General features: G+C 46.8%; 2 protein-coding genes across 2 annotated transcripts; one reads left to right on the top strand and one right to left on the bottom strand.

The window, feature by feature from the left end:
• Nucleotides 1-834: 834 nt before the first annotated feature.
• Nucleotides 835-13,943, bottom strand: STING1 (stimulator of interferon response cGAMP interactor 1). The gene is made up of 8 exons (XM_044661839.1): nt 13,873-13,943; nt 12,548-12,774; nt 11,913-12,096; nt 11,523-11,631; nt 9,312-9,550; nt 8,488-8,674; nt 7,038-7,305; nt 835-951 (listed from the first exon to the last, which is right to left on the bottom strand). Exons 2-7 carry the CDS (start codon nt 12,772-12,774, stop codon nt 7,106-7,108), a joined length of 1,146 nt encoding a protein of 381 aa, XP_044517774.1. The 5' UTR covers nt 13,873-13,943; the 3' UTR covers nt 835-951; nt 7,038-7,105.
• Nucleotides 2,418-3,401, top strand: SMIM33 (small integral membrane protein 33). The gene has a single exon (XM_044661840.1). The coding sequence runs from the start codon at nt 2,641-2,643 to the stop codon at nt 3,031-3,033; it is 393 nt and encodes a 130-aa protein (XP_044517775.1). The 5' UTR covers nt 2,418-2,640; the 3' UTR covers nt 3,034-3,401.
• Nucleotides 13,944-14,642: the final 699 nt, after the last annotated feature.

Here is a 14,642-nt window from a genome sequence, read left to right as displayed (position 1 = left end):
GCAAAACTGCTGGCCAGCTATCAATTACTCCCTGTTCAGCCTTTCAGAATAGAGGTCCATAGTATAATATTTATAGTTTAATACATGTTTTTGGATTGACTGGTTGCTTGACCTAATGGCCTGTGTTAAGTAGTGGGACGCTCTTGATGATCTGTGGCCGTGAAGAGCCTGCCTGCTGACCCTTTCCGAGTGGGGAACAGCTAGCAACCAGAGGTCCCGAAACGTCCCCAGGGGCAGCGTGGAGATTTCCTGTAGCCGACTCATTAAGTGGAGATGGAGAGAGAGAGGCTGGACCTGTTCCTGTTAACTCTGCTTTCTAATTGGTGCTCGGAAGAGGAGGCAGCATTGTGACGTCAGCCATGGCTCAGCCAATCACCTCCGAGAGCCGCTCAGCCCGGGCCCCTGTGGCTACTGTGAAGCTGACCTATGTGTCACAGGAAAGATGCCGCAGAGTTTTCCAGGTGTCATAGCGAGGGGACAGCTTGGCCGGCCTCTGTTTCCGGAGAACAAAGTTCTTTAGCGAGACAAATGATCTTCATCCCAGAGCTGGGCTTTCCCACGGTGTTTTCCAGTTCTCCAAGCCTAGCGTTCTGACGTGGAGTTGGAAAGGAAAATGGGGGATGGGGAAGGGGTTACTTTTGTCCTTTTGGAGTCGAAACTTTTCCTGAAAAACAACCCTCCCCAGAGATGAGAGAAACCTCTCTGGACATTTTGTGACACACATAGAAGGCCCTCAGTTAAGATGCATAAAGACACAGAGGCACACGTTCATTTATCTTAGTAAGAATCAAAGGAATTTTTTTTTTCCTCCCCAGGAAAGTAAAGTGTCAGAAATACACAAGTCTCTTCTCCTCAGTATGAAGAGTCAGAATTTGTTGGGGAAGTGGCTGTAAGGGCTGTCCTGGGATCCAGGATTCTTGGTTTAGAGTTCCATAAGGAGAACACAGAGTCCTTCAGATGAAAATAAAAAGAAATAAAAATATAAAACTCAAGAGACACAGCAAAAATGAAGACACCGCGAATAATCAAAGCCAACATTTACATACAACTTACCCTGTGTCAAGGACTTTACAAATATGATCTCATTTGATCCTCAAAACAACCCGGGAAAGGAGGTGTTATTATTATCTCCATTTTACAGATGAGGAAACGGAGGCAAAAAGAAGTTAGGCTAATTTCCCAAGTTCACATAGCTAGTAAGTGCCTGAGGCCACATTTGAAAAACTTCAGGTTTGGTGCTCTAACCATTGAGACCTCTAGCTCCCACCTGACCAGAGAGAGATAGAAACAAAGAGGGAGAGACAAATATAGGGACATAGAGAAATAGAGACAAAAAGAATGAGTAACCAAGACAGGAAGAAAAAGAGGGAGAAAAGGGGGCCTGGAAAAGAGAGAGGCAGAAATGGAGACCGAAGAAGGACAGGGAGAAAGGTATTCTCTTTGTCTTGTAAATGAACTTTAGACCCCAGAGGGAGAAAGAGAACAATACAGGACGGGCAAGAACTAGAAGGAAGCAGACCAACTCAGGGTGTCACTGCTCTGTGACAAAGAACCTGACGGAAGTGAAAGCGCGGGAGAATGAGGGTGTGTTTTATGTGAAAAGGGTGTGTACGTGTGCTTATCAGACGTGGCAGCTTTAGGGTTAGGGGAGCTGGCCCTTGGGAGACTAGTTCACTTTTCTTGTGCTTTTGGTCTCGAAGGAGCCTCCCAACCTTGAAGATGCACCTTGAGTTTTCCCATATTCCCACTCTGGACCAGGATAATCAGGTAACCTCCTCTCCTCCCCTCAACCCCCACCAGGGTTGCTCTTCTGTGGGGACTGTCATTTTATCACCCTTCCCCTCCCTGGCACTGGGGGCCTCTTCCTTTTCTCTCATTTTGAGTTTCATGGCAAAAGTCCAGAGGAAACCTCATTCCCTGGGGGTGGGGAGAAAGAGATCTCAGGCTGTTCCTTGGCCTTCCCAGATTGTCCCTGAGCACCCTGAGGAGACTAGAGCCATGGACTGAGGCAATCTGATGTGCCTTGCCTAGTCTTTATAGAAAAAGGCCAGTGTTTTCTGCCTCTTTCCCACCTCTGGTTTCTAGTTAGCATAGCAATGGGGGAGGAAAAGTAATGGGCTGATAGATAAAAAACTGAACCTCCCTTCCTGAGGTTTTAGGGAATAGCTTGCCCATTGCACAGGGTGAGGAAAAGTTAAAACTCCTGGAGGATCCAGAAGTAGCTGACATTTTGTGATCCCCAAGTTCTTCTAAGTGAAGTGCACAGGATTATATAGTAAAAAGATTCCTGTATTTGGAGACTGGAAACCTGCATTGGAATCCCAGCTCTGTTCTATACCCTGTGGATTTAGGGAGGGCAGATCTTAGTGGGTTAATAATACCTCTTTGCAATAACAAAGCCTTTCTCTCCTATCTTCTCTCTTGCCTCCCTGTTTCCCTCCCTCTTGGTGATTCTTTACTCACTCCCTAGTGTTTTCATCTTTGCTCTTTTCTTCCTCTCTGGTCTTGGTTAAGGTCTTGACTTTGGCTGGGTCTTTGCCCTTTCTTCTCTTTTTTGCATTTTCTACTTTTTCTACCTTTTCCTCCCCATAGCTGTATCCTTCTTCACTCCCAGGTTGTCTTCCTGACTCTACCTTCACCATGATGAACAACTCGGCTATACAAGACCCCTCACGACAATTGCAGGAAGCCCTTGAGGAGCCAGATCGTTTGGGCCCTCTGGGAGGACATCAGAGTGAGCCAAAGGGGGATGGGCTGCCTCTGCTTGCCATTATTGTGACTCTTTTTGTCTTAGTGGCTATCTGTATTATCATGGTTGTCCATTTTGGTCCAGAACTTCGAAAGATCCAAGTTACTCTCCCTCAGGAGCCCTCATCCATGAAGCAAGAAGGTGGTGTCCGTCTCATTCACTGGCAGGCCCTGGGCTCTCAACTTAGAATCGGGCCCCAAGAAAGCTACAGGGAAACCCAGCCGGGGCTTGCTGCTACCAGCCTCTGTACCCATTCCAACATCAGAGAACTTACATATCTATAAAGAACAAGGCTTGCAATTTCCCCTTACCACCAAAGTTGGACAAAGATTTAAGAGGAAAGAGAATAGAAGATTTGTGCTTCAAAGCCTATGGAGAATGGGCAGATGAATTTCTTACCTGAGTTGATTTTCAGGGGTGTCCTTCCTGGGACTAGGAAAATAAATGCTGAGTTGAGGGTCTCCTGAAAACATACTGTAGTTTGTGTACTTCTAATTCTCCCATTCCTATCTATCCTTCCCTCCACTACTCCCTAGCCCTAAAACCCCATTTCTCTCTCTCATCTAGTAATTCCCAGGCCTTTGAACTTTCTTCCTTAGTTTCCTTTTCTCTAAACTCCTTTCTCCCAGTTTCCCTCCTCTTCTAGCCTCCTTTGTTTCTACATTATGGTAGAGTAAGGCCTGCCTAAGAAAATGACCCTCTCACCTCCACTGGGACTCTCATTTCTCACGGCCTTAAGTCTACCTTTCCCAGACCCTATGGAAGGAAGTGATTCTATTGGAGTCCCTGGCCAGCAAGGTTGAATTGGGGATGGGGAATGCAGATATACTGGATCCTCACTTCCTCTCATTCCACCCCTACCCATCTGACACTGTAGTAGAGCTGACACTGGCAGCTGGCTTTAATCATGAACCATGAATGGAAGGAAAGTCTCCATTCCCCTCTTTTCTCCATCTTCTTAGAGTCTATACTTTGGACTCAGCTCTACTTCCATAGTGGCTACCTAGTGGTTCCTCTAGACCAGTGATTCCCAAAGTGGGCGCTACCGCCCCCTAGTGGGTGCTGCAGCGATCCAGGAAGGCAGTGATGGCCACAGGTGCATTTATCTTTCCTATTAATTGCTATTAAAATTTAAAAAAAAATAATTTCCAGGGGCTAGGTAATATTTTTTTCTGGAAAGGGGGCGGTAGGCCAAAAAAGTTTGGGAACCACTGACCTAGAGTAACTCTGAACCCTTCAAAATCCCCAGACACCAAGAAGCTACAGAGCTAGCTCTAAGTAGCCAGGGTTGACAACTAGCCTTCCCTTTTCAGCAAAGGGGAGGTTAGAGTTGTTGTCCCTCTGTATCCTGCTGGGTTTGGCTTAGGGAAGAATTGTACACATCTGCTTTGCCAGGAATCTAGCAGTTTCAGTCGGACCCTCTACCTTAAAACAAAAAACAAAACAAAACAAAAAAACATACACATTCCTCAAAAGCAGCCTCAGCAGAAAAGAAGAAAGTCCCTTTTATAGGTGGGAATGGAGAGGAGTCCCTACTGGGAGAAGTAAGGGAAGCTCTAAAGCTAGGAGGGGATAGCAAGAATGGTCAGGAAGTGAATTAAGATGCTGAAGAGCAAAAGGAAAAGACAAGGAGACATTGTTCCCTTTTTAAATAATCCTTACCTTCTGTCTTAGAATTAATAGCATGTATCAGTTTCAAGGCAGTAACACAATAAGGGCTAGGCAACTGGGGTTAGGTGACATGCCCAGGGTCATATAGCTAAGAAGTATCTGAGGCCAGATTTGAACCTAGGATCTCTAGGCTTGGCTCTCAATCCACTGAGCTGCCTACCTTCCCCAATGTTATTCTTTAAAACAAACAAACAAACAAAACCTAACCTTTACCTTCCATCTTAGAATCAATACTATATACTGGTTTCAAGGAAGAAGAATGGTAAAGGCTAGGCAATGGGGATCAAGTGACTTGCCCAGGGTCACAAAGCTAGGAAATGTCTAAGGCTAGATTTGGACGCAGGACCTCCTATCTCTGGGTCTGGCCCTCTATCCCCTGAGCTACCCAGCTGCAGCCCCTGTCCCTACCCCAACATTATTCTCTTTTTTTCTGATTATTTTTAATCTATTTTTTTATTCAAAGATAATTTATTTTCCCAATTACATGTAATAACAATTTTCAACATGCATTCTAAAATGATAAGATCCAAATTATCTCCCTCCCTCTGATGCCTTCCTCCTCACAGAGATGGTAAACAATTTGACCTGGCTTATACATGTATTATCATGCAAAACATACTTCCATATTGGTCATTGTTATGAGATCATTTTATTATCATATAAAACCAAAACTCCAAAATAAAACTAGACATAAGCTAATGTGAAAGATAGTATGCTTTGATCTGCATCTGACTCCAACAGTTCTTTCTCTGGTGGATAGCATTTTTTGTTATATGAGTCCTTCAGAATTGTCCTAGATCATTGTGTTGTTTAGAATAACTAAGGCTTTCACCACTGATCATTTGTACAACATTGCTGTTGCTGTGCACAATGTTCTCCCGGTTCTGCTTATTTCACTCTGCATCAGTTCATGGAGATCTTTCCAGCTTTTTTTGAAATCATCCCCCTTACTTCTTATAGCACAACAGTATTCCATCACTATCATATACCACCATTTATTCAGTCTCCAATTGAGGGACATCCTCTTAGTTTCCAATTCTTTGCCACTACAAAAAGAGCTACTATAAAATATTTTTGTATAAGTAAATCCTTTCCCCTTTTTTATGATCTCTTTGGTATACAGACCCAGTAGTAGTATTACAGGATCAAAGGGTATATATGCACCATTTTACAGCCTTTTGGGCACAGTTCCAAATTGCCCTCCAGAATGGCTGGATCAGTTCACAACTCTACCAACAATGCATTAGTGTCCCAGTTTTGCCACGTCCCAGCATTATTCTTGAAAGGTCTCTGCCTCCTCCTGTTTCCTCTAAATTCTCCCTCGAAGGCTATGCTGTGGAATTGTCAGCAAGCATTGAGTGACTGCTTTGGAAAGAGTATCCCTGTCCTCAAGAAGCTTACAGTGTAGAGAAGTTGGAAAAGGTCTCAGGGAGGTCATGAGAATTAAGCATTCCCAAAAGGAAGGACATCGTGGGGAAAAAAGCACATGGGCAAAGGGGAGCCCAATGTCCAAGGGGGAACGTGCACAGGAGTGCCACAGAGCCTGGCCCACAGTAGGAAGCATGAGGAATGGGCCAGTCCTCCTGCTGTCCCCCATCCCTCTGCCACACACCACCCAAATTAAAATGCATTCATTAGGATCTACCAGGCGACAGAGGAGAGAATAACTTGTGTTTACCAGCAAAAACAAGCTTTCTGGGTTCCTCTTGCACTGTCCCTTAGGGCAGCACTTGAAGGGAGGAGAAATGAAGCAAATTGCTTCTAATGGCTGCAGAACTGCTTTGTGTCACCTGTATGGAATAGTGGAGAGATGCACAGACTAAGAGGCAGCTGGTCTGAATTCTAGACCTGGGTCTGATGCTTATTAGTTGTTGAGACCCTGGTTAAATCATTCTACTTTCTTTAAAAGCCCTTACTTGTTGTCTTAGAATCAATACCATGTACAGGTTCCAAGGCAGAAGAGTGGTAAGCGCTCGGCAATAGGGGTTGAATGGCTTGCTCAGGGTGACATAGCTAGGAAGTGTCTGAGAACAAATTTGAACCCAGGACCTCCTGTCTCTAGGTCTGCCTCTTTCTTCACTGAGCTACCCAGCTGCCTCTGAGTCATTCTACTTCTGAGCATCCAGCACAGGAGAAGGGGCTCAAGATTTGTGGTCAAATATTAGTTCAACCATAAAAATAAGACAGCAAGAGGATAGCTCTGCAGGTATAACCCTTTGGAGGAGTCTATTAGAAGACAGTTGCAGGATCCTCCAGAAAATAAAGGAGAGAGGGGCTGCTGGGTGGCTCAGTGGCTAGAGTCCCAGACCTGGAGATAGGAGGTCCTGGGTCCAAATGTGGTCTCAGATACATCCTAGCTGGATGACCCTGGGTAAGTCACTTAACCCCCATTGCCCAGCCTTTACCTCTCTTCTGTCTTGGAACCAATACACAGTGTTGAGTCTAAGACAGAAGGCAAGGGTTTAAAAAAAAAAAAAAAAAGTAAAGAATCCCTGCTCTAGGGGGCTCCTTGGATCCTAGCGGCAGGGATGGGGAGGGTGAACAGCAGGCAGTCTAGCAGGAATATTTCTGTCCCAAACGGTTCTCAGCATATGATCAGATGAGTCGGTGGCATTACCTGAGGCCGGCAGGTGTAACTGCCTGGCCCAGAGTGGCCAGGGTCCCTTTGGTCCCTGGCCTGCTTGCTCAGAAGCCATCGGTACGGAGGGGCAGAGGCTGCTCCATGCCAGTGATGAGGAGCTCTGGCTCCTGGGACAAGGTGGAGGCGCTGGCCACACTCTTGTCCCTCCTGGGCTCCATAGCAAACTCTTCCTGCCGCTCTTGCCTAAGGGAGCGAAGAATTTCTTTAGACAGAGAGAAGTTGCTTGGAGTGCTGTCCTCAGGTTCTGGAGAGTGAAATCAAACAATTGATCAATAAACATTTATTAATTGCCTACTATGTGCTACATATAACTCATCTTCCCAAGTTCAAATCTGGCAACAGAAACTTATTAGCTGTATGACCCTGGGCAAAACAATGAACCCCGCTGGTCTCGGTTTCCTCAACTGTCAAATGAGCTGGAGAAGGAAATAGCAAACCCCTCCTGTATCTCTGCCAAGAGAAGCCCAAATGGGGTCATGAAGAGTCGGGAAACGACTGAAAAATGACTGAATAACAACAAAATGTGCTAGGGGCATAGGGGCATTTACCTCCTCTGTGGGATCACACGTAAATACAGGTATTTGTGCACAAGTCAGTGCACACACTCCACTGCCTCCCGGGACAGGGGGATCTGCCTGTTCTTACACCCTGGGGGTTGGGGTTCTACCCATCCCCAAAAACCTCCAATCAACATGGAGCAGGGCCTCTGGAGTCACAGAATAACGGAATCATGGCCTGGTGGTGTTGGGAGAGATCTGAGAAATCAAATCTGATTCCTTAATGTTACAAGTGGGGAAACTGAGCCCTGGATCAAGGAGTCAACTCCCCCAAGGTCCCACAAGAATTCACAGTATGGGATGAGAAGACCTGGAAAAGAATTCCAATTCTGCTGCTTATTAGCTCTGAGACCATAGGCGAGTCATTTAAATTCTCCCAGCCTCAGCTTCCTCATCTTTAAAGTGGGAAAGAAACAAGGAACTATGTGCCAGGCACAAATATTATTTCATCTGATCCTTACAACAACCCTGGGAGGTAAGTGCTATTCTTATTCCCATCTTACAGATAAGGAAACCGAGGCAGTTGGAGGTTAAATGACTTGCCTCGGCTCAAAGAGCTAAATAGTTCCAGAGCCAGGTTTGATTTCAAGTCTTCCTAAATCCAGGCCCTGTGGGCCTTCAGCACTTTTACTGACTGATTTCTTAGAGCACTTCAAAGAACTTTCCCTCCAACAGCCCTGTGAAGAAAGTGGGGCAAGTACCATTATCCCTTTCATTATCCCTAGCTAACAGGTGAAACTGAGGCCTAAAATGTCTCCAGGATCCCAAAGCTGGACCCTTACTCTCTGGCCTAGAGGTTCAGCTTTGCTTCTGGCCTCTGCTTCCTCCCTAACCTGGGACCCACCCTGCCTCTGCCCCTGGCCCCTCACCCTGGTACACGATGAGGCGGCAGTGGTTACGGGCCTCAGGGGCATCCTCTAGGATGTCTTCTAGTGTCCGGCAGAAAAGCTTGGCTTGCTCCAGGCGGTCTGCCCGGCTAAAGCCAGCCCGCCCATCCTGGGACATGGCGAACAGGGTCTGCAGTGGGGTGGCAAACTCCAGGATACAGACTCCAGCCTGGGAAGGGCAGGAAGGAAGGTTGGATGGTCTCCCTTTCCGTGGCACTGGCAGCTAGAGCTGTTGTCCCGGTGCCTGCCGACCTGCCCCCCCCGCCCCCCCCGCCTCTATCTGTCTCCGAGGATCTCCCCACCCTGGGCCCCCCTCTCCACCCCCACTGTAGATGCCTTTGCATCTTTGTCTTTACAGGCTTCCAGGGGCATAACTGTCTTCATCAGTTTATTTCTGCTCTGCCAGGAAACCAGGCTGGGGCACCGACTCAGGCAGAGCAGACTCTGCTCCTGGCTATTTGGTTGGCCCTTGGCCTGAGACCAGGCTGCATGTGTTGTTCTTACCCATTACCCCCTTGGGGTCTTTCCAGAGGGAACCCACAGAGTAGAGATCTAGGCCAGGCTGGGCAGAGATTGTAGTTCAGCAGTCAGGTCCCTGAAGGACAGGGAGCCAGAGAAACTGTTCTATACTCAGAATCCCCCAATGCTCGGGTGCTCATTGTCAGCTGGGCAAGATCCCCCAATGAAGTGTGCATGGAGTTGGGCCAGCAACCCAGAATCCCAGAGTCTTGCTCATTCCAGTCCTGTCTCCAGCTCCTATCATTCCCTGGTTCCACCCCTCTTACTCCTCACCAGGCATCACTCACCAGCCGCCCATCTTCCCAGATTTTGTAGATGCTGTTGGTGTAGACCCTGCCTTTGATGCCTGCCCGGTCAGCTCGGTGCTGGGGGAGTTCTTGCAGGAAGCGAATGTTGGGGTCGGCCTGACTCAGGTTGTCAGGGACTCTGCAATCCAGGGGGATGAGGATGTGAAGCCGATGGCCCTCAGGGCTCCCCAAGACATCCTTGTTGAACTGATTGTACGCTTGGACTCGGGCCTGAAGCCCTGGGTGGGGACCAACAGCAGAGTCATGGAGGAGGAAGACACCACAGGGAAAGAGAGGGAAGAAAGGGGAAAGGGAGCCCATCCCATCTATATCCCAAATGCCTTTCATACTCCGGGGAAGGGAAAGGGCTGTCTGTGGCAGGACTGTAGATCACTTCAGAGGTTCTCCAGTCCAATCTCCCCATTTTAGAGACGAGGTGCCAAGAGGGAGAAAGTGACCTGAGCCAAATCGCACAGGCAGTAAATAGCAGAGTCAGGATTGGAACTAGAGTGGCTAATTAAATCCAGGACTCTTTCTCTGTGACTCATCGCCTCCCTCTGTTCTAGGGGTTTAACCAGGAAAGAGACCACCTTGTGTTCCTTTCGTGGTGAGAGGAATAGCAATGACATTTGGGTTGAGAGACAGTGCCTGCTTTATTGGGGGTTAGCATCCTGCCTTGGGAGCAAGTTGCCTTTGTCTTAAAAGATTCCTCTACAGGGGAACAGCTGGATGGCTCAGGAGATTGAGAGCCAGGTCTAGAGACAGGAAGTTCTAGGTTCAAATCTGGCCTCAGACACTTCCCAGCTGTGTGACCCTGGGCAAGTCACTTGACCCCCATTGCCTAGCCCTTACTGCTCTTCTGCCTTGGAACCAATATACAGTATTAATTCTAAGACAGAAGGTGAGGGTTTAAAAATAAAAAAGATTCTTGTCAGCACTGGGAGGGGGGAGGGAAGAGGAGAGGGAAACAACATGAATCATGTAACCATGGAAAAATACTTTAAAATTAAAACAAAAAATTTTTAAAGAATAACAAATAAAAAAGATTCTTGTATAGAGAGAGATGTAACCTTACTCATTCATACATGTCACTAGTCCAAGCCTGACTTTTATCTCTTTTTATCTAAATTCATTCTCTCCTGAGGCCCCTTCCCATCAAAGGGCAGAAAAATAAAATCCACTCTCACCCTACATTTGAAAAAAAGGAGGGAGGAAAGTCAAGGAGAGAAGAGCAGACCCCAGGGATTATTCTCTTCTCTCCAACCCCACCCCCATATTCCTGCGTCAGCAAATACTTCATCCATGGGGCAGTGAGTGCCAGACACAACTCCTCAGAGGTGATATCTGAGATCTAAATTATATCCATGGAATAGATTCAAGGCTGGTAGTTGTCTCTGGACCCAGCTCTCCCATACTGGTATTGATAAATGGATAGTCAGCATCTGAGAGTACATGGAGACTCCCTACAGCAACGGTCGGCAACCTTTTTGGCCGTGAGAGCCATAAATGCCTGCCGAAGGAGGAGGGTGGAGGCAGAAGGCGCTGGAATATGGGGCAGGGGCTGAAGGGCCCCCTGGGGCACATCCTGGGGCTCAGCCCGGACTGGCCAGTCGGGAGGTGGAGCCAGATATGGCTCTAGAGCCATATGTTGCCGACCCCTGCCCTACAGCCATCTCTAGGGTTTGTATAGGAGGCAGCATGGAATAGTGGAACTTAGTAGAACTTAGTCTAAGAACCCAAAGACGTTTCCCCCAATGCCATCCTGACCCTCACCCCTGGGTTCGAGTCTTAGTTGTCCACTGATTCACTTGGACCTTGGACAGTTTACTATCTATAAAATGGGGATAATCATCCCTGCCCTGTCTACCTGGGTGTGTGTGTGTGGTGGTTTGTGAGTAAATGATGCAATGTGTATAATTAGAAAATCTTGTACCTTTGAACTACATCTCTACATTTTGAACTACATGTGTATTGCTTGAGGGTGAGAGGCAGAGATACACACAACTATATACTATATGTATGCAAGCATGCAAGGTGGGGAAGAAAGAGGAAAGGGATGCTGGGAGATGTAGTTTAAAGGTACAAGATTTTCTAATTATACAGATAACATACATGCATGAAAGCACTTTGGAAACTATAAAACACTTTTGCCAAGTAAAGAATTTGCTGAGATGGAGGTGGGGATGGAATGGAATATGGACAGCTGCTTACCAGGCAGGATCAGCTTCAAGTACCCAATATAATAGGACCAAGCCAGTCCATGGGCCACATTGAGATGTTTCTTTTCACAGACTTCAGAGATCTCAGCTGGAGTCAGGCTCTGGAGGGAAGGACAGAAGCCTTCATGGGTGCTGGCAAGAGGAATCAATCCCCAGAGAGTGATCCAGCCCTGACCATTGCTCTCTCCTCTTCTGGTACTCACCCTACCACTCAAGAATAGCCTCAATGGCTTTATATGGAGTTACTGAAGGCTCAAAAACAAATTCTCATTTGTGGTTTTTAATGCTCCCCTGGGTAGAGGCCTTGCCTTCATTCTCGATTCAATGCTAAATGCCTTTCTGCTTCCCCTGACTCCAAATCCACCTGTCTGGTCTTTTGTACCTGGAGTCCTAGGATGAAGCTCAGTGCTTGAGCAAGGCCCAGCATGGCAAGAGTCCAGAGGAGCGACAGGTTTGGCTTACTGGAGAGGGTGACGCAGAAATATCCTGAGAGCAGCAACAGAAAACCCTGCTGGAGTGGACAGCCCATACAGGCTTGTACTGCCTGCCAGTAACTACCCTGGTACCTGGAGGGTCACAAAAAAGGGAGAGAAAGTGAAGGTAGTACACACCCAGGGGCCTGACCTGTACTCCTGGCCTAGGCTAAGACTAATAGCCTCTACCCAGGGTCGTTTGGCCACTGGAAGCAGAGAGAAAGGACCATGAGGGACAGGACAAATGAAAGGAGATATTCTTCAGAGATATCAAAGTGAAGGATGAGGGGAGTGGATGAAAGGGAGGTGAGAAAGGAAGACAATAATAATAATAATAGCATTTATGCAGCACTCAGTTTTCACAGTAGCCCTGGGAGATAGGTGCTATTGTTATCCTCGTTTTACAAATGAAGAAACTGAGGTTGCTAGAGGTTAAGTGACTTGTCCTGGGTCTCATAGCTAGTAAATATCTGAGGCAAGACTTGATCCCAGGGTCTTCCTGACTCCAGGGCCAGTGCTTTATCCATTCTTTCTAATACTTCACCTGGATTGGATATGACACAGTTCCTCAGCCAGGCAGCAGGCGCTCTTCAGCAGCAGCTTCACCTGCATAGCAGTAAAGTAGAACAGTAGCCACTGCAGGGTGTGGGCAGCTGGCTCCCCAAGGCTATACACAGTGACCAGGCAGAGGCTCAACAGGACACAGGCTGCCTTCTGAGCCCCCCAGCCACGGGGTTGGGGTATGGAGGGGTGGAGACAGGGATTCGGCATCTGTGGGCAAAAAGAATTTGCTGATACAGCTAGCTACTCCCAACTTCCTTCCCTTCTGAGAAAAAGGTCCCACTTCAGGGAACAAGAATGAGATTTTATCTCTTCCCATGACTGCCCCTTCTGTAAGACCTTCTCCCCATCCCTTCGGAGAGCCCTCCCCTGGATATTCCCTTCTCTGTGGATGACAGAAGGGGGAAATGCTGCTTCTCATCTCATCCTAAACTCAAATCACACATACTGCCCCAGCATAAGCAGGGATGCTCCCTAGTATTCCGTACAGAAATGGCAGTGGAGAAGGGGGATTGATGGAGAAAGACCTCTGAAATATTGTTGTGCTGAAAGGAATAATGAACTGGAAGATTTCTATGTGAACTGGAAAGACCTCCAGGAATTGATACAAAGTGAAAGAAGCAGAACCAGGGGAACACAGAAACATACATTTTGGCACAATCGAATGTAATAGACTTTTCTACTAGCAGCAATGCAATGATCAAGGAAAATTCTAAGGGACTTATGAGAAAGAACACTATCCACATCCAGAGAAAGAATTGTGGGAGTAGAAATGCAGAAGAAAAACATATGATTGATCAAATGGTTTGATGGGGGTATGATTGGGGATGTTGACTTTAAATGACCACTCTATTGCAAATAAGATATGGAAATAAGTTTTGAACTACATGTAAAATCCAGTGGAATTGGTTAGTTATTGGCTATGTGAAGGGGGTGAGAGGGGAGGAGGGAAGGAATATGAATCATGGAAACATGGAAACATGTTCTAAATTAATTAATTAAATAAAATTTTAAAGGAAGACCCCTGACAATACTTATGCATGAAAATACATAGCTAGATATCCACCCGGGTGTTATTGTCATTTTCTTCCCCAGATCTTCTGTTAACCAGGTAAATAATGTCCCTTTACCCTTCCAGGAACATCCCTCCCAGTCTCACCCACATTCCTTTCCCTTCCAGGAAGCAAAGCTATGTACATTGTTTGTATTTCAGTAGCGGAATAGAGAGTTAGTTTCACCCAGAACTACAGACTGAAGCTCTGTGCTTAGGAGGCATGGGATTGTGGGAAAGGCTCCACGTCCACTTACCTTCCTGATTCTGTGGCCCTAAGACACCTGGAACTTCTAGGCAGGGTTCCCCAAAGATTTCTAGCCTTTCCTTCACTCAAGGGCTCTTCTCAAAATCCGGGCAAAGTAAAGAAAGCTCAGTAACTTCCTCTCTGGGCGAGGATTTAGTCATAATTCAGAACAGTCTTCCTGAAACAGAGCTGAGAACAAACCTGCTCAGCCACCCACACAGGCACCCACCAGACCAGTCACAAGCATTTTCTCTAGCCCTAGGGTCATTGGCACAGAAAGCTAAGATTTACAGAGTTTAAGGAAGAGAGAGCCCCAGTCTGATTTTGCCAATACCAACGAGCCTTGATTCTCTGAGCAGAAACTCTATTTCTTCCTTTCTGAATTTTCTAAGAGCAGCAGATTTCTCCATGTTAAATCTATATACTGCCTAGCTGTGTGACCCTGGGCAAGTCATTTAACCCCAAGAAAAGCCCTTACCACACTTCTGCCTTGAAACTGATACTTAGTATTAATTATAAGACAGAAAAGTATTGTTAAAAAAATTTTTTAAAGAGCCTATTATGTTCCAGGTACTGTGCCAAACACTTTACAAGTATTATCTCATTGAATCCTCTCACAATAACTATGGGGGGGGGGGGGCGGGCAGCTGGGTAACTCAGTGGATTGAGAGTCAGGCCTAGAGACGGGAAGTCCTAGGTTCAAATCCAGCCTCAGACACTTCCCAGCTGTGTGACTCTGGGCAAGTCACTTGACCCCTATTGCCCACCCTTACCTCTCTT

This window comes from Gracilinanus agilis, chromosome 2 (genome assembly GCF_016433145.1).
Source record: "Gracilinanus agilis isolate LMUSP501 chromosome 2, AgileGrace, whole genome shotgun sequence".
In the NCBI taxonomy this organism is placed as follows: domain Eukaryota; kingdom Metazoa; phylum Chordata; class Mammalia; order Didelphimorphia; family Didelphidae; genus Gracilinanus; species Gracilinanus agilis.
Note: the sequence above shows the minus strand (reverse complement) of the source record. Positions and strands in the feature narration are given on the sequence as shown.

Bases quoted from the DNA above. Each gene is read 5' to 3' on its own strand.
- SMIM33 (XM_044661840.1), top strand. From the start codon at position 2,641: ATGATGAACAACTCGGCTATACAAGACCCCTCACGACAATTGCAGGAA.
- STING1 (XM_044661839.1), bottom strand. From the start codon at position 12,774: ATGCCGAATCCCTGTCTCCACCCCTCCATACCCCAACCCCGTGGCTGG. The intron at 11,632-11,912 runs GTACAAAAGACC...CCTTCCCTCCAG, and splicing joins GCTTCATCCTAGGACTCCAG to AGCCTGACTCCAGCTGAGAT. The intron at 9,551-11,522 runs GTAAGCAGCTGT...GTCCCCACCCAG, and splicing joins CTTGAAGCTGATCCTGCCTG to GGCTTCAGGCCCGAGTCCAA.